At 38.4% G+C, this 18,025-nt stretch overlaps 1 protein-coding gene and 2 long non-coding RNA genes across 8 annotated transcripts in view; 1 reads left to right on the top strand and 2 right to left on the bottom strand.

The window, feature by feature from the left end:
- The window catches only part of RAP1GDS1 (Rap1 GTPase-GDP dissociation stimulator 1), a 101,856-nt gene that overhangs the window by 5,976 nt on the left and 77,855 nt on the right, over positions 1–18,025 (bottom strand). For all 5 annotated transcript variants that reach the window (XM_057417925.1, XM_057417926.1, XM_057417929.1 and 2 more), the window contains 8 exons: positions 12,320–12,448; positions 9,773–9,898; positions 7,084–7,227; positions 6,696–6,827; positions 6,151–6,285; positions 4,467–4,592; positions 3,392–3,531; positions 177–303 (listed from right to left, as the gene is read on the bottom strand). In XM_057417925.1, coding sequence (XP_057273908.1) covers positions 177–303; positions 3,392–3,531; positions 4,467–4,592; positions 6,151–6,285; positions 6,696–6,827; positions 7,084–7,227; positions 9,773–9,898; positions 12,320–12,448 — 1,059 coding nt within the window. The remainder of the gene's footprint in view (positions 1–176; positions 304–3,391; positions 3,532–4,466; positions 4,593–6,150; positions 6,286–6,695; positions 6,828–7,083; positions 7,228–9,772; positions 9,899–12,319; positions 12,449–18,025) is intronic.
- LOC130603864 (uncharacterized) lies at positions 3,794–17,508 on the top strand. 2 transcript variants are annotated; one of them, XR_008973301.1, is made up of 3 exons: positions 3,794–5,366; positions 13,832–13,924; positions 17,273–17,508. It is a non-coding gene; the product is annotated as an uncharacterized LOC130603864 (long non-coding RNA). The 2 variants fall into 2 exon arrangements; XR_008973302.1 differs by lacking the exon at positions 3,794–5,366 and adding an exon at positions 9,120–9,218.
- Positions 13,824–16,627, bottom strand: LOC130603867 (uncharacterized). The gene is made up of 2 exons (XR_008973305.1): positions 15,581–16,627; positions 13,824–13,901 (listed from the first exon to the last, which is right to left on the bottom strand). It is a non-coding gene; the product is annotated as an uncharacterized LOC130603867 (long non-coding RNA).

Below are 18,025 nucleotides of genomic sequence, written 5' to 3'. Positions count from 1 at the left end.
TTCTGCATGACCTGATTGCCTGCCTATGTCTGCATGAACTATATATCTGTGCTACTGAAAGGCAAGGGGAAGGAGGAGGCTGTTCTACATTGCAAAACAAACTCACACAGCTTTCCTGCTGCAAACTCTCTTGGGCACAGACTGGAAAGAAAACAGTTCACCGATGGGATACTCACCTAACTCTAAAGCCGCTATTAATGCCAGTGCAACGAGAGCTTCGTTTTGCATTATTACGTGTTCACTGGTTGCCATGGTTACTAAATGCTTTATGCCTCCACTCTGTACAATGGTCCTAATTACATCCTAAAATAAACAGAAATGGAAAAACAAATCTGTGTTGCATACAGGCTGTATTAAACAATGAAATTGTTGCGGATGCTGTGTTATCTTTGGGTAAGGATACTCCTTGGCTTTATGCACATATAAACACTTTATACATGAACGTACATGCATTTGGGCCTATAAATGATCTGCCATTGCTCTGCAATTTTAAGATACAACCTGTTAAAGCAAAGCAGTTAACCACATAACCAAGACACACATAACTAACTCTTTTCCAAGTTACACTGTTTAACTCAAATATCCATGTTGTGCCATCAGTTACCTAAGGAACGCTTTTTGTCATCTTTGAACTCAGCTGGGTACAAGGATTAGTTTTCGCTTGCTAATGTTCTGCTGTTCAGAGCAGCTTATCCAAAGCACCCAATAAACAACATATTTGGGATAAGGAGATACTTTTGGGATAAGTAGTTTTAACAAAGTTATAAAATCCTTAATTTCTCTCCATGAGCTTTCAGTTTCTTTAAAATGTTCAGAGGTGTGAGATCACAAATGTTACACCTTACTCTGCTGTAGAAATGGTTTTGGAAGTGGGCATTAAAAAGAAGAGCATTCTTTTGAAGCACTGTGGAATTTTCCTTCAAATACAAAGCAGGTTAGGGATGGATAGTTACGGGATTGCAATGTACTGGTTTCTGTTCTAAAGCCAGCAATTAAAATGAACTCTTGCCCAATGAAAATGCTGACTGGTTAAATGGCTTTAAAGCAGTTTAAAAACATAGTCCAAAATTTGATCCAGCTTACATATACGACAAAGGATGAGCAAAGATTTCTGGTGTTAGCAGGCCTTTGATTACTTGTAAATTATCATTATAAAGTGAGTTTGCACCTAACACTTTCACAATTATATGTTCCCAAAATGCTCGCAGAAATGTTGGACTGAAAATCAAGTATTGGCATGCCGAAGGGAAACTGTTCAAGGAAATGTGGTTTGGCTTTTATTATTTTTTTGTTCTGTGGGTGCACAAAGTTTTTCAATAGTAGCTATTTCTTGAAATAAGAATCTGATTTAAAGTTTTAATCAATGTGGTGAATTCCCATTTAAGGCACACATCCCTTTCTAACACCAGCCAAAAGCCAGAGTCATGAAGTGATACATGTGCTTAGAATGATTTCTATTTCAGTGCTTGCACAGACTATGCAGTGACGTCCTTCATGCAAGGAAGCAGACACAGTATGATCATCATCCTTGAAAATGGAAATAGTTTTAGATAACCATACTGAAGGTGACACAGGTCACAGCCTAATGACTCAAGAATTTCACATTTAAAACCTTTTTTTTTGTCTGAATGACATAATGTGCGCATGCATGTAACTATTTTTATACTCTTCCTTATTTGCAGTGATGTGTTTTATTGTTTGTGATTTTCTGGTTGAACTCCAAGGTAGTTTTGAGACTTCACTGAGTAATATGGGAACTGCTAATTTCTGTTAGGATTGGTGTACAATTTTAGCTGTATAAACTTTGGGAATTGATCACCACCTTTGACATAATATCTTTTATTTTGTAGGCGAACATTACCCTCTCAAAGGCAGTACCCGATAGACAGAAGAGGTGACAACAGTCAGGTTTGGTGTTAAGTGAGACACTTAACTCACAAGTACTCCCTTCATTTTTTAGAATGAGACATAATTTTTCTAAACTACTGTTGCCTCTGTAAATATTACCCCAAATCCTTTAGAATTAAAGCCAATTCAAATCCGGTGTACTGCAAGAACAGTAGTTGTACTCGTATTCAAACCTAGAGGGCGGTAAAAGCATTAAAAACGCCACCATCTCAGCTCTTTCCCTCTTCCAGTCAAGTTTCCTCTGTGACTACGGAAACCACACAAAAGTTCATATGTGATAATTCTGTTAACTTCTGCATTAATATGTATTTGATGCTATCAATAGCGTCCCTCTCTTTAGATATGAATTCTGTTTTCCTGTAGAGAGTATTGATGCTGTGGCAGCATTTGCCATTTATGCATGTCCTGGGTTCAGCACTTAAACCGTGACACCTGGGGACTGTGTGGGGGGTGTATAGAAAATGAGAACTCAGAAAAAAAGAAACCTGATCAGTTCTGGAGGCTGAATAAAATTAGAAAGAGACAGTAATATTAGAAATGAGCAGACCCACATCTCTGTAAGACCTGTTGATTTGTTTTGGGACAGGCTCAGTATAGATCAAGCCAATGATATGTTTTTCACTTCACAAATGCCATGCATGAATGAAGAGGTCACTGTTAAAGGCTGAGTTCTCAACATCCCACTTGCTATTTACGTTCAGTCATGCAGCCTGTGTTCATATGGGTGAATGCGAGAAATGAAGTCTGAGCCTGAAATAGCTTGTTTCCAGAAGAGATGCTTTTGTCCTTTCTCAGGCTGTGGTTGTCCAATACTCTCCTGAGCAAGAACAGTGGACTTGGACTGCTTATGTAAAGGTGTTTGGCTGATGCAGATGTGATGGAAGGGTCAGAAATCATCTGTCCCAGAGTTTCTTTTAATATCGTACCTTTTGCTATGTGCAAGCAAACTTTTGTTAGAATTTGGAATAAATGATTGTTTCTAATCTGTTAGAATCTTAAAGCTCTGAAATGTGCTCAATGAGCAAAGGGGGACAGACTTTATCTGGAACTAAATTTTATATAAATATATAGGAGGATCATAACAATTGAGTGCAACGATTCTTCATATATAAGAGTAAAGATTTTCTACATTAAAATGTAGAAAACATCATGCTGAATTTCTACAGGATACAATGCAAATAAAAATGAATCAGGACATAGCCATGTGAACCCTAACAGCATTGCTTCAGCTGGCCTGCTGCCACCCTGAAACTGTTCTGCTTCATTTCATTATTTTATGTTTTTCTTTAACTACATAGTTCCAGCGAGCACTTAAACCTGTCATGTCTGACTGGCAGGTCCCAGAGGCAGAGGAGATGTAACACATGAATTAACCAGCCTGGCTCTCCAGAAGGATTACATACTGGAGGGCTCAGCTACCGATGCAGAGTACAAAGGTAACTCTTTGTTCTTACAAGCTGACCTTTTTTCACCACTAACTTACTTTTGATTTGCTGTGTCGTATAAGTGCGGAAAGTAGTCTGTTGGATTCCCCCATCACACCTGCGTGATCCTTGGCTTCACACCATTCCACCAATCGTTCCACCAGTTTGACATTTTTGCCCAGCTGTTCGGCTGCTTCTGCTGTATGATGCCAGAGCCAACAACACAACAAAAAAGTTGTCACTTTTCAAAGCAAGCGCTAGAAAAATAAGCTGAAAGTTACTAATTAGAAGGAATTAGTGGAACTCTACTAATTTGTGCTAACAGTGGGAGGAGTCTAGGTTGAATGGAAGCAAATGCAGCCAGTCAGAATGGACACAAAATACAGAAAATCAGTCATAATCGAGTTTTTGGGAACAGTCTATCAGTTACTGTTACTGGCACAACAGTAACACAGCCAGTTACTGAGGCTTGTGCATTGATTAGGGAAGACAGAGGTGATGTCACTCCCAGGTGAGCTAACTCAAAAACGTAAAACCAGGAGGGAGCGCTGTGGTTGGTTAGATTTGGTTTTATGGGCTATGTCACATTAGATTCTTGAGTGAATTTCTCTTTCACATCTAATCCTTTGCTAGAACTAGAATGGATCTTCGGAGAAAATCTGCAGGGCTGGGTTGAAAATAAATACTTCTGATTTTATAAATCCTCATCCTGGAACAAGCTGCTTAAGGTGCTTGATCATTTTGAAATCACAGTTTATCAATTAAGTAGTGCTTTAGTCTGTTCTGGGGAGGTAGGTACACCCAGGAAGTGCAGAAAGTGAACAGCAAAACAGGAGTGGTAGCTTGAAACACGCCTCAATACACCGTTGTGAAGTGACAGTGTAGGAGAGTTCTGATGTACAAAAGTAAATAAGCATTTGACACCTATCCCGAGGGTCCCTGGTAGTCAATTCAGGAGTTCTGGAAAAAAATCAACCCACATTCCTCTCCCTTTCCATATGCATTAGAGTTATTCCAAGACTTCAGGAGTAAAATCTTAAAAACCCCTCTGCTTCTCCCTTTTAAGAATCTTGGCAGCATATGACAGACTGAACCAAAGAGAATCACTTAACATAGAGAACAGTTTATTTTTACCTTGTGCATCTATTAACATTCTTAATGTTCCCAGCAGCTTGAACTGAACAGGGGGCATCTCCGATCTGAGAAATTTCAATACAGCTTCTGCAACACCAGCTGATAGCATCTTAGCCTTATTTACAACTGCATGAATAAAGAACAGGGATGATCTCAAGAGCACTTCTGGAAGATGCAGTTTATTTCCAAGGTGGTTTTGAAGCAAGTTTTCAGGCATGGTTTGAAACCTAGCTTTGGAACACAGACCCCAGGAATGTGAGTGAGCGCTGACAGAACTGTGTTGTGGAAAGATGTCACAGTTGCTAAGACACAGGTGTGAAGTTAAGTGCCTTCTCCTACCATGTGCATCTGATTTTCAGTGTTCAGCCTGAACGTAAACTGAAGGTTGGACTTTTCCCTCTTGGCCTAGGAAAGTGGTCTTACAGAGCAGTCTTCAAGTAGAAGCCCAGGCTAGTACTTGCACCCCAAAATGACAAAACTTCTCTGATTCCCAACAACACTTTTCTATTTCACATAGGCAAAGGAACTAAAGCATCCAATCGGCAAAACAACCTCTCCCCCAGCTCCAACATTGTAGCCTGACATGTCTGGAGCCTGTAGTCCTTGTACTGCCCCCTTCTCCCCCCAACTCCTTCATCTATGTTCTCCAGTTTCATAGAGCTCTCTGAAATGTATGTGAGGTGCAAACTTGGTCCAATATTGTACTTAGACAAAAGTACTTATTTCACAGTCAGTGGTGTTTAACAAGCAGTTAATCACTGAGGCCTGTTCCTACTTGCTCATTTTTCTTTAATAATAGGCATGAAATTTTATGTAGGTCTCTGGCAGACATCCCTGAGCATAGGCTACAGGAAGGCTTGCTGACTGATGCAAGTTAATAGAATTACTCAACTGAGTAAGGTAAGCAAGTAACATACCACTTCAGCTGTATGGGTTTAGGTAGGTATGAACGATTGGTTTTAGAAGCTTATGATTTGTCAAAACTGAAAACAGTAAAATAAGGTAAAATGGATGAAAGACTTATTTTTTGGCTTGGCATGAGACAGCATACACAAGTATTAGACTTGCTTTGTTACTGTGTGCATGTGCTCTGCCTTTTATGCTTGGGTAATCAAAATTTATACAAATTAAGTTACTAAAAATGACAGAATTAGCATTCAGTTCATCGCCTACAAATAGTAACTAATTGCAGTGGGCTGGCTATTCTAACAGTGTACGCCCTGCTCTAATTTAGAAACTGCCAAAGCCTCAGGAAGTTACAGTAAGATGCAGTATTTCAGCAAGTTGGCCACTGCTTTTTGGTGGGACTCTCAGCTCTGAGAGAGATCCCAAGTGGAACAACCACAACCAAAAAAATGCAGTGCTTTGGACAGGAAGGACTGAGATATCATATCTGAGGCCTCCTCAGCTCTCTGCCTCTTACAAAGCTGCCCTTTCCTTGGTGGGGATAATACTGTGGGATTAAAGTAGCAAATGACAGTCAGTAGGCCTGTGATGTATTTAAAACTGCTTGTCACCACTGCTGTGCGAAAGACATGAAAGCAGTGATGGGCCTGAATGAAAAGCAGCAGCCTGACCTGCCTCTAGACTGCCAGTCAGTTCTCCCACCGTCATCCCCTAGACGGGTGCAGTGGGAGAACAGAATTTCACCTTCGGGTAAGCAGCAATGCAAAGTGAGGCTTACCAGGAATAGCCAGGTTTCTGAGAGCACTCAGTGCGGCGTGCTGCACAGTTACATTTCCGTCCTCCACATGTCTGTCTAGCAGATCCATCAGCTTTTGAACTATGCCATTATCCACCATATGGATGCAGTTTCCATCTGTACAAGAGAAGGCAAGTTACTTGGGAGCCGAAGATTATTAATAAGATTTTTACAGGATCTTTTTAAAAATAGGAGGATTATTTCCTTGCTCCTTTTAAGATTTCATTTTTGAGAATCTGACCACCATCATCAATGGCAGTTGCAGTGCTCATGACAAATTTAGATGAGTGATATAAGGAATGCTGAAGAAGGCAGAAATCCCCTGTACCTCTCTGCAAATGTGAAACAGTATTTTTAATGTAGGCTTGGTGCTTTTCAGGATTGTAAAATATAAAATTACTGATGTTGCTGTATAGCTCAATGCCATCTTTTTACCATGACACCCAGTTTTTGTTTGTAGCTGTACAAACAGAGAATAATAGAATGGCACAGATAAATTTACATAAGCTATTATGGCATATTCTTACCATTTCTGGCAAAATTTGCAATAGCCAATGCTCCTGCAAGCTGTAGCTGATGGCTGTTGGAAGGAATCCACAAGAGTACTCTTTGGAATACGCTGCCTTTTCCTCCTTCAAATAACTTTTGCATGGATTCATCTGGGGTGAAAAGCATAGACAGTCAGCAAGCCAAAGTGTTTGTTAGGGAAAATGATTTTCTTTATTTTTGTGAAGCTCTGCTGGCTTCACTACAATTGATTCAGTCCTGCAGTGGGATAGGAGACAAAATCTGACCTATTAAACGTTAACTGGCAAGGAGCAGGTAGAAAATTAATAAACAGTCAAATTCAGCAGCCAAATGGCATTCCAAGTATCTGCTGTTGCTTTGTAGAAGATAGCGACACAGCGAACTCACCTCCAAGCAATAATAAAACCATAAGATCAGAAGCTGTTTTAAGCTCTGCAACATCATCCTCTTTGTCGCTGTCCACAGTCTTCTGGACAATCTCAAGTAGGCACTCCACCAAGCCAGCTTCAACCAGCTGCAGTTTAATGACATCTGAAGAACAGCATGGATAATGGGCTCAGAATCATGATTTTAAATACATCTACTGTACATACATACAAGACAGACCATGAAACTAAGTAGTGATGTCAATGGTGGCACTGACAGATTGTGTAGATAAAACTGTGACTAATTTAAGTTCTCAGGGCCAACTTCTGCCATTGTTCATCTACCAGGCATTCCCCAGCTCTGGACCACCTTTAGAGCACCACTGGACACTGTACGGAGCCGCTCTTCCCCTCTCAAAAATGAGGATATTTCTTTACATCAAACTTCTGTCATCTCAGTCATCATGCAGCAGACTCATTAGGACTGTGCTGTGTTTGGCCTTTCCAAAGACTTTGGACTGTGTGGCAGAATAAAGTTAGGGTTTCTTACTCTATTTCACATGCAGAAGAGCTACCGACTTCAGGGAGACATACATGTATCAAATACAAAACTTCTGGATGAAATCTAAGCAAGTAATCACCCATTTTGTTTAGCTGAGCCAAGATTTCTGCCATTTGTTGGAAAGACTGCAGGAGGAGTACTGCAAGGCCAAATCCAAAAGGCTGGATTGTGAGACAAGCTAATTTCTTAGTTGTTATTTGCAACAGGGCTCAACAGATAAAGTGATAAACATGTCTTTTAGGTGGTGAAACAGGACTTGGGAGCAGTATTTTTTTGTTATTTCTACAACACAATCTTTAACAGACATTTTCCTGTGAACTTGAAGCTAGCAATCTCCTTTACATGCCTAACCTCCCTTTCTGTTAAGTGGGAATGGCAGGTTGGTTGACACTGTGTGATGTGGAAGTGATTCTGGTGGGTTTTCCATGCTGATTTTTAGACAGCAGAGTCACAAATCTCTGCAGAAATATGCAAACAAATGGGTTTCTCTCAGCTTTCTGCTTGGAATGGTGTTTCAACAATGAGGAGTTTAACTAACATCAAATATTTTCCAAGGCCAAAGCTTGCTGGATGTGCGGAAGTGTTTAATCTCTGGTGAAGGATGTGTCTGACTCTCAATTTCCTGTTATCACAAGGCTTTTTGCCTGAGTGAAATTCATTGTTCCTCTAAGAGTGCCTGACCTTCCCATGAACTTTGTTAGGGAATGCAAAATATCCAGCTGAGATTTTTTATATAGGCACGCTTGCACGGAGGTGCTTTAAAAAACAGAGTTCCCTTAGTTACAGAACACCAGGTTGCAGAAGTTCTGTGATATGAAATATAAATTGCTACAGCAGTGTGCTTCAACAGCAACAAAACCCAACCCTCAAAAAACTCCAACCACCAAAATCCAGATTCTGTAAGTACTTCATTTAGATGGTTTTACTTCTTGACCTATTGTCTATTATCTATAATCAAAAGCACCTAGACAGTACCCACACAGTGAGCTTGTTTTAAGCATGCCTTGAATCTAGGATGGAAAAGTTTGGCTGACTACCTCTGACATTCAAGCTCCTGAGTTATGTTCAGCATCAGTAAACTTATCAAATTGTGTAGCAATCATAAAACACAGTCTAAGAAAAATTAAGCATTTGAACTGAAATATGTCAAACTTGCAAAAGGTTCAACCCAATTCAGTGTCAGTCTCCAAGGATGGAACTATTTCTGAGCAACTTGCTAGTTATGATATAAAAAATGAGTATGTTTTGGCAAAATGTGCATTGTTAGAACTAAAAAAATGAAACCTGTTTTCATATACCACTTAAAATAAATTTTAGACTGAAGTAAAAATTTGTCTTGATTTATACTACGTAAACCAGACCCAGGCAGAGTGTATGTGTACAACAGAGTAGGATGAAATCGAAACCTTTAGCGTTTGCAATCCTAATAATTTATTACATTCAAACACACTTTAATGCTGAGATGATTAAAACAAAATTATAGAGCCATCAAATACAACTCCTTGTGGAAGTACATCCTGGAGGGGTGACTGGGCACATACCACTTTCCGTTCCAGCCTGAGCAGTGAATGAAACTCAAGTCTCCTGGGTCTACCGTAATTTATGCCACCAAACACCCATATTAAATTTGTATGATCTCTCAATGAACAATGAGGGAAGAGTGCTGAGCTCTTAGCTCTGCAATTAATGTGCCCCCTGCAAAAAATAATGTCCATGGGTAATGGAACTGCCAGTGGCTCAATTATCCCATGAAATGATGCAATGACTGATGTCCTGGTGCTATAACAGACTATGGACACTTGAGCCAGTGTTTTGCAAACAAGTGTTGTAAAGCCCTCTAAAAAGTGGCTTTTGATATTCCCACTGCAGGTTCAGGGAAATAAAATATAATCTACAGAGTGAATCAGAGGTGGCTGATTGTTATTGACAGGAGCCAAGAACAATTTGCTGGCTCCTGTCACATGCTCAGACAATTAAGACCTATTCACTTTATATAAAAATATCATCAAAAGGATCAGCTGTGGTGGCTTCTGGACAAGGCAGCCAGTTACTCTGCATTTAGTCCCTGAAAAAGACACCACTATACCAAATTATATATAAGGGAATGAGTAAAAAATAGCACAAGGAAAAAGAAAAATCCAATTCTCACCATTTTCTGCCAGGGGAGCCAAAACTTCAAAAATCATCTCTCTTTTATCATGCTCTATTTGCTTCTTGAACAGCTTAACAAGCTCTTCAGCAATGTTTGTGTAGGCAAACTGCTCTTTACTTGACTCTGTGAAGCAAAAGGAAAAAAATCAGTATCAAGTAAACAAACCGCATCAAAAGGAAGGACTCATTTTATTCTCTTTGTTATCAGGTTTATTCAGTAAGATGACTAATAGTGCTCTTCACAGACAAGAACAATAGACTTGGGCTTGTCATTAAATGAAAAGAAAAATGTCTAGCACTTCAGTTAAATGCACTGACCTGAACTGATGATAATCAAGGCTTTTAAAAGTACATAAATACATGGTCAATGCTGTTGGGGCTGTTTCTGCCCAACAGCACGTAAAGGTAGCTATAGAAACAGGAACATTACAAAAATACATATATAGTCCTTAATTGCCCTCAGTTTAACAGGAAAACTAGCAGATTCTGTACTGCATTTTTCTGGGACAGAGGAAGAGTTATACTGAATGCTTTAACATTTACATGGTTTCATGATAGTGACACTTCCTTTGAAATCTGTGCATGGCTGTTGCAGGGTCATTTCATGCTAAACAGATAGCATAAAGCAGCTTTACAGATGGGCTAGCTTAATACTAGGAGGTCAGCCAGTAGATAACAGTTCTTCATACATGGATTCAACAAAAGCATCCCTTGTTCCATTGCCTGTATCTTATTCCTCCTCATTGGCAGTATTACAGGGGATGCAGGTGGTAGGGCTGGTGTTCTGTATTCTTCAGTTGCCACCTCCTGAGAGCCATCTGTAGTTAGAAAACCTTCCAGCACCTTTGCTACTGCTCTAATGAGTGCCTTGGGATTATTTTAATGTAGAAGTGACCCAAAGGACTGGGGAAAACCATAAAGTGCAGACCTAGACCCTTTTGTGCACATCCCATTATTGTTTTCTCTCAATATGAAGACTGCATAGCATATTATAAGTGGATTTTTGACCTTTCCAGTATATTTAAAAGCAGAACCATCACTCTATTTATTGGGCTCTTGCCCTGCTTTGACACAGAATAAGTTTCATATAATGCTTCTCAAGGGATCTGTGCAATGCAGTTGTCTCTTAAGTGATGAAAACTGACAACCTCAGAATAAAATTCCCTGAAGTTACAAGGCAAAAATAAAATATTACAGTTATGATGTGATTCACTAAGCTATTCCTTAAGGGAGATTAAAGTATTACAAGCTAAATTAATTTTGTGCCAATCTTAAAGAACAAGCATCTTTATCTGTGTATGGGAACAGGAAGGCAAGCAGCTGCCACTAAGCTTCTTTCCCATGGTTCTTATTACCCAACTGGATCTTTCTAAACAGGGAAAGGAAATACAGTTCTCCGTAAAGACTGCATTTATTATATTTAATATCCTTATGGCTTTAGCTGCATTTAAGCACTAGAATTTCCAGTATAAAACTCATTATATTTTCTGCTGTGCAAACACAATACATAGTGCCCATCTTGAAGATCTTTCAACTATTAATTTCTTTGGTGCTTTTTTGATGGCTCTTTCTATTGCAGATTAGTTAAGAAGACTTGCCTGCTATAAGCAAAGGTACTATACATGTAATTAGACTGCACTGGAGAATGTTATATTCTCTTTGGCCTTGAAATCTATGAATTTAGGACAATTGTGAGTAACTTCAATTGTGAGTAACTTGGCTACCAAATAGTACAAACTCACAGATAAATTTTTCATGTTTTGAACTGCTGAATTATCTTAGAAATACAGGATGTTATCATAACTGCTCTATTACTGTACTCCAGTGCAAAAAAAAAACCCTTCTATAATAAAATTTCATAGAATTGTTTAGCAAAAGAACAGCAATGTACAACACAAGTGATGATAAAACACAGGCCCTAACAACCTGTTGGTTTACACTTGGTGGAATTCCAATGAAAACTACACTTGAGAAGACATTGGATCAAAGCAAGACCACAAACTTCAATTTACATGAAGCTGTAACTGAACTTGCTAAAAATAACATCTACAGCTTAGTAGTAGTATTCATGGCTTATACATGCAAATATTTAGACTGGAACATGCTAAAACTCTACATCTGAACCAATATTGTACAGGCAGATTTATGAACTGTGCCTGTCTCAGTTTCATTCAGTGGTTTCCATGAGCCAAATTTAATCTTGATATAACTTCGTGGAGCTACACTGGGATACATTATTTATATTATTAATAAATAATTCACAGTAAGTAGCTGTGCTCAGGAAATACTGTTTAGATGATTTAAAGTGTGCTTAGTTGCATTGAAAAATGTTAACGTAAACCATAAGGTTGCTCTAAGTACCCAAATAAATTTCAGTTGGGGGGGGGGGGGGGGGAGACAACTATAGATTTTAGAGACAATAAGCAGAAACTGTTTGCTTTACATTTTGAATTCACAAAAAGCATCAGTGCAAGGCTTTTATTAGTCTTAATATTTAACTTTATGAAAACTGGATATAAATTTGAGATTAATATTATAGACTTACCAAGTTCTGCTAAATTGCCAAATGCAACAAGGCACATCTCTGTCAGAGCTGCATTTTGGCAATGAATACCCAACAATTTCACTAATGTAGGTATAACACCCATATTGATAAGCTGTGACTGCAGGGTATCTACATAAAAAGAAAATACAACAGTGAGTTAGCATTTCTGTTCGTAGTACTATTCTTTAAACCAAAAAAGCATTTTTCGCACAATGCAACTTCTAGGCTAAGCAGCATTACAATGTCTGTCTCCTCTACTATTCTACATCAGAATTTGGTCCAGACTTGAGCTATGGACTCATAATTTCCCCTGCCTCTCGCAATGGATGTGTTCCCAGAAATATTCCCTCCTAATCTGGTCATAGGGTATAGTGAATTATGCAGCTACTGATAATTTTTTGGTTATCAGGTTGGGTTTCATTCTGAGCTCACTGAGACTAGCTGACTGAAATCAAACAAAACTATGTCAATGAAATAATTATTTGAGAGCTTGCTCCTATATACTGTTTTCCCTTAAAGATCAAAACTGGAAAATTAAAATTAGAATGAATATAAACTGGCACTGAAATAAACATGAAAAGTTTTATAAACACAGGAAGTCACAATTGGATTATGAGGAGCTTGAGAAAAAAAGAAAGTTTAATAAGGACAAAAAATGGAAGGTTTAAGAAGAGTCTTTAGAAGCCATTCTGATAATTTCTTGCATAGGATGAAAGCTTATAGTATTTACAAGTAAGAAAGTTATTGCTCCTAGATGTCTGCAAATAGAAAGATGCTTTGATGGTTAGGCAGAGACATGATTGTTTTAAAAGATTATTTATAATGATATTTTCTCTTACACATTTTACCTATAACACAGCAAAGAAGAAAAACATTGTTTCACAGTTGAATAGAATGAAGCAGACATGAACACACCAGATGTTGTTTAGTAATTTCCCTAAGCATCTTTTTTCCTTTGTTTCTAAGCACTTTAACTATGTTTAAATGTTACAGACTTCAATGAAGGATCCAAAGCCCAGTGAATTCAAGAGAATGGAATTACTTCATTTAGCTTTGGGTGAAGGCCTACAGGGGAATTTAGTATTACTTTTAAAGGAATTCATTCTGAGCAACTGAAATCAGGTGGAGATTTTGTATTTCTGGAATCAGAGCCATAAAAGTTGCAAATTTTACAGGGAGATAAAAGCATTTTACAACTTAAGTCTAGCAAATTTAGTATCATCTCATGCTCTCGGAAAAATCTTTGCCTTCAAGATTCTGTCAAGAATGCTTTGAAATTTTCATATAATAAAAATTATGAAGAGATTCTGGAATGTTTAGTTCATTTATATTCAGTGTTAAATACTTTAGTAATGATGATCAGTTTGGTACACTAAATAAGTAACTGGCATGGTTACTACAGGTTACCGGGGATAAGCAGGAATCCTTATAGCTTCACATTGTTAATAAAACTGTATTACTTACCAGTAACTGAATTTCTTTTTTTTTTTTTTTTGGGGGGGGGGGGGGGAGGGGTTACCTCTTCCACAGATTCGTGGTCTTTAAAGAAATTTATGAGAACGCCATGTCAGACATCAAAGAGCTGTTGAAGTTGTCAAATTTCAGGTAAGTACAAATTGCACTAGCGCATGCATTGAATGCCATTTTACCTCCAGCAGATGTGTGAGTCACTACCACACCCTCCTACTTTGTTCCCAACTGACTGTAAAAAGCTCTCTCTGAATAGGAAAATCAGGGAGGGGGTAGATGGAATGGTTCTGTGGAGAAAATGATCATGTAGGAGAACTCGAGTTACTGGTAAATAATCTGGTTTTGTCCTCGGTTTGTGATTGTCCCCTGCAGGCACTTAAAAATTTTGAAGGAAAAATGGTAGTCATGGAGAGTAGGAGAACAAAGACACAAACCACAAATGCCATAGAAAATGATGTGGAAAGAAACTGCTTTGTTACTAGATTATGCCTTTAGTCACTCTAAAATCACTTTGTCCAACTGTAATGGACAAAGAAACAATCTCTATGGGCTTCATTTGGCAAAACGTTCTGACATCAGAAGCATAAACTCTATTTTGAGCAGGTTTCGTTTTTTTCCTGCTGTCTCTTTCTGAGTACAAAATATATGAAAAGAGCAGAGGAGAAGACAAGTAGAAAAAGGGAAACCATATCCATCTTTGAAATATAATAGGAATTTTCAGAGGCAAATAGAAGGATATATTGTTGTTCAAGAGCGCATGAGCGCACTGATTAAAGGGCCTCTAGAATTCCCAAGTAGGAGAAAAGGAAAAAGAAAACAGAGCAAGAAAGATCAATTGTACTGGGTCAAAAGTCAGGTATTATACCTGACTCTGTACCTCTCATTTGCCTGGACTGTAAAAAGATGGCACCTAAGCACAGGAATGGTCTACAGTGGTAAGAACGGGATTATAGGAACTGCCAATAAGGTAAATATCGATGCTTTAACAGCAGTAAGTGAAAGGATAGATTTTCTCTTTTGCCTAGGTCAGGACCAGTCTCCTAGTCACAAAGCTGCACAAGAGGCAAAACCTTCGAAAATAAAAGGCTGCCAGGGGCTACTTGCGATGTTTATTCCTAAACACTGGCTTGGCCATACGAATTCTGTGGTTGTCATTTTCATCTGTCATTACCACCAGTAAGAGGCTCTTTCTCTAGTAAATACAAAAGCAAAGTCAAATAGGAGGAAAATGTTAGGCTTCTCACTGGTATGGAGACCTACAGAACTTTTTAGTTCAGAGAAATTAAAACCATCTAAGTGGTTCAGTCTTAGCTGAAGGGACTGCCAGCAGTTCTCTGGCTGTCCTATGAAAGACCGCAGACTGGGTAACTTGGAATAACTGCGTGCCTCAGTCTTTCTCTGCAGGAAGTGTTAAGGCCCTACTAGAGCATGAGACAAATTCAGGGGCCACATGCATCCATCCTACAAGCAGTTGCCTGGCACAGGACTAAAGTGAGCCATGAAGCCAGGCAACATCATGTCTCGGGATGAAACAAGCATTTCTATGAGCTTCCTAAGCAGAACTTTATGCATAGTGAGCAGGAAGCATGAAAACCAAATGCCTCTTCTGAATTTATGACTGAAAGCCACAAAAGAAACTCTCACAAATTTTACATCACTATCACACGTTGCACTAGTAAGATGCCTCTGTGTTCTCTCGGGGTGAAAAGCACTGACAGTGATGCTGTACAGATGCATAAACAGGTAGATAAAAGGCAATCAATACATGCGCCAGCACAAAGAATTACCTACCGAAAACTTGAATTTCAATGGCTCCATGTCCTTCGGTGACACACATGGAAGCTCCAAAGAGTAAGATCTGGGGAGAATATCCCAAATTGAGAACTTTATTGGGGGCATTTGAGTTTAAAATGCCGATTTAGGCTAGTTCATGATTTTGGACAGAATTTCAGAAAACAAAAGTCATTTTGTGTTTCATCAGTAACTGTGATTATAATGCTAAAGGAAAATTTATTTTGTACAAATTGGTGGCATAATTTCATACCCTAGAGAAACCTGCTTGTGATCCCCACATCTATGTTAAATCATCATATAGCATAAGTAATTGTTTTGATTATCTTACTATCATAAAAAACATACTTTTTATTTGGTCTTACATGCTTTAGGTTCCTTTGCATTTAAGTATACTTAGGTCTTGAAAGCATGCTAGACATCTTTAGCTTTGGTGTAAATGAAACAAAAACCATGGCAAGCATGAAAATCAGCAAAGAGAAGTCTTAGAAAGAGGCTTTACTGAAATATTGCTGTTAGACCATAATAATGGTGCCATAAATCTCCCTTTCATTTCTTGTGCATTTACATAGCTTCTGCAAATACTAAACAGTGCAAATCAGTCCCCAACATTCATTCCAGTCACTAACAGCTTTGTGAGAATAAGAAGGGCTTGGCAGTTGTACGATTTGACATCAGAATGTTACATCTCACAAAGGCACCGAACGAAAGACGACCTTGACAGACTGAAGTTTAATATGAAATGAGATGAGGAAGCAATTATAAACATAATTATTTTTATCTACATATATGCACCCATGTATAAACATATGCATACTTTCACACATGCATGCTGTATCCAGTAAACTTCTGATCTCCAATTTGACTACCTAATAAACCAACTGGCTTAGTTCTTCCATTATTTCTGCATTTCTTTAAAAATGCTTTTGTGGTTTCTTTTATAAATCTCAAGAGACAATTAGTTACCTTATAGACTGAAACCATTAACCTGCAAATAGTCTTGGCTCACAGGATTATGAGATCTGCAGAATCATAGAATAGTTAGGGTTGGAAGGACCTTAAGATCATCTAGTTCCAACCCCCCTGCCATGGGCAGGGACACCTCCCACTAAAATAACTATTCATGTTGCTCTTTCACATGAGTATTTGCATATGATTGTTAGTTTTATTAGATTATTTATTAGATTAGCTTTTCATTCTTTTATCCAAGTCTGCTTTGCCTCTTGCTCTTAAGCAGATTCATAGCTACACACAGACTATACATAACAGTCTTCAGAATGGGAGAAGCACGACAATGTACTAAACCCCCTTAAAGGTGTCGAAACAGCAGCTTTAAGCCAAATAAAGTTTGCATAGCTTGTCAAAGAAGGAATTATTCTAGGGTTTTGTCAAAACCTTCTTTTGGTTTTGCTTTAGTTTGCTTCTGTTGGGATTAAGCTATGAGCAAAACCATGCATAAACGCGTGTGACATGTGTGTTTCATTCCTACCCATACCTGCAACTTTGAATTTTAAGAACTAATGGACAGCAGGAATGAGCTACTTGTGCCAGATTGAATTTGGATAGTAAAATATGATTATCACAGAGAGGGTAAAGATAATCCCGGCTGAAGACAAAGGGACGCATCCCATCCAATAAAACCCTCTGATTTTTAGCAATGCAATTAAAAATTGACACTTCCTTTTTTTTTAGGCTTAAAAGAACTGCGAGAGATGCCAAAGCCAAGTTTGTTCTGTTCACATTGTGTAGCCGCTAATGAAATAAAATACCAAGGAGGCAAAGGGAGAACAGAGAGACAGCAGGCAAAAATAATTCCTGAACACAGCAGATGGCATAAGAACCTTGTCAAGAGAATCTTAGTTTTAAAGCTCAGATAACAGCATCATAAATGTAGTTACAATTCAAGCTGAGTGTCCAGAATAGGGACAAGATACAAGAATGCTCCATTAACTTGCTCAGTTTAGGAAAAGCTGCTCTTTAGTTGCTGGTTTTGTAAAAACTTGTGCGACAAATCCCTATGAAAATTGAAAAACTTAAAAGTACTCAAAACCGAGTGTCTCAATGTTAAAAAAATTAGGTACTTGATAGCTATTCTAAAGTATTAGCTATTGGAAAAAGTGGGCAATTAGCTGACTGGGAATGATGAACTGTTTAGAATGAAATAAAACAACTTAGATACTCCTTGATTGTAAAATGCTAAGGACTTGAAAATATTATGGTGTTCAAAGGTAACTAGATGCAACTAAGAACCCAATGTGCTTTAATTGTCCTTATCTGGATAGCTAGTGCAACTTATAAGAGCACGAGTCATTAAAAGTGGTAAAGAAACCTTCAAAGTCCCCGCTTGTAATTTTGTAACATAGCATGCTAAGCGGGGAAAGATTACAGAAACAAGAAAAGAAGGTAGAAGTGCTATTTCAAAGGCTAAAACTTCCACTTTACATT

This window comes from Pezoporus wallicus, unplaced genomic scaffold, assembly GCF_028554395.1.
Source record: "Pezoporus wallicus isolate ANWC-B61680 ecotype Strahan unplaced genomic scaffold, APGP_CSIRO_Pwel_v1 contig_6999, whole genome shotgun sequence".
Taxonomy (NCBI): domain Eukaryota; kingdom Metazoa; phylum Chordata; class Aves; order Psittaciformes; family Psittacidae; genus Pezoporus; species Pezoporus wallicus.
The sequence above is the reverse complement of the archived record's forward strand: the minus strand, read 5'-3'. Positions and strand labels throughout refer to the sequence as shown.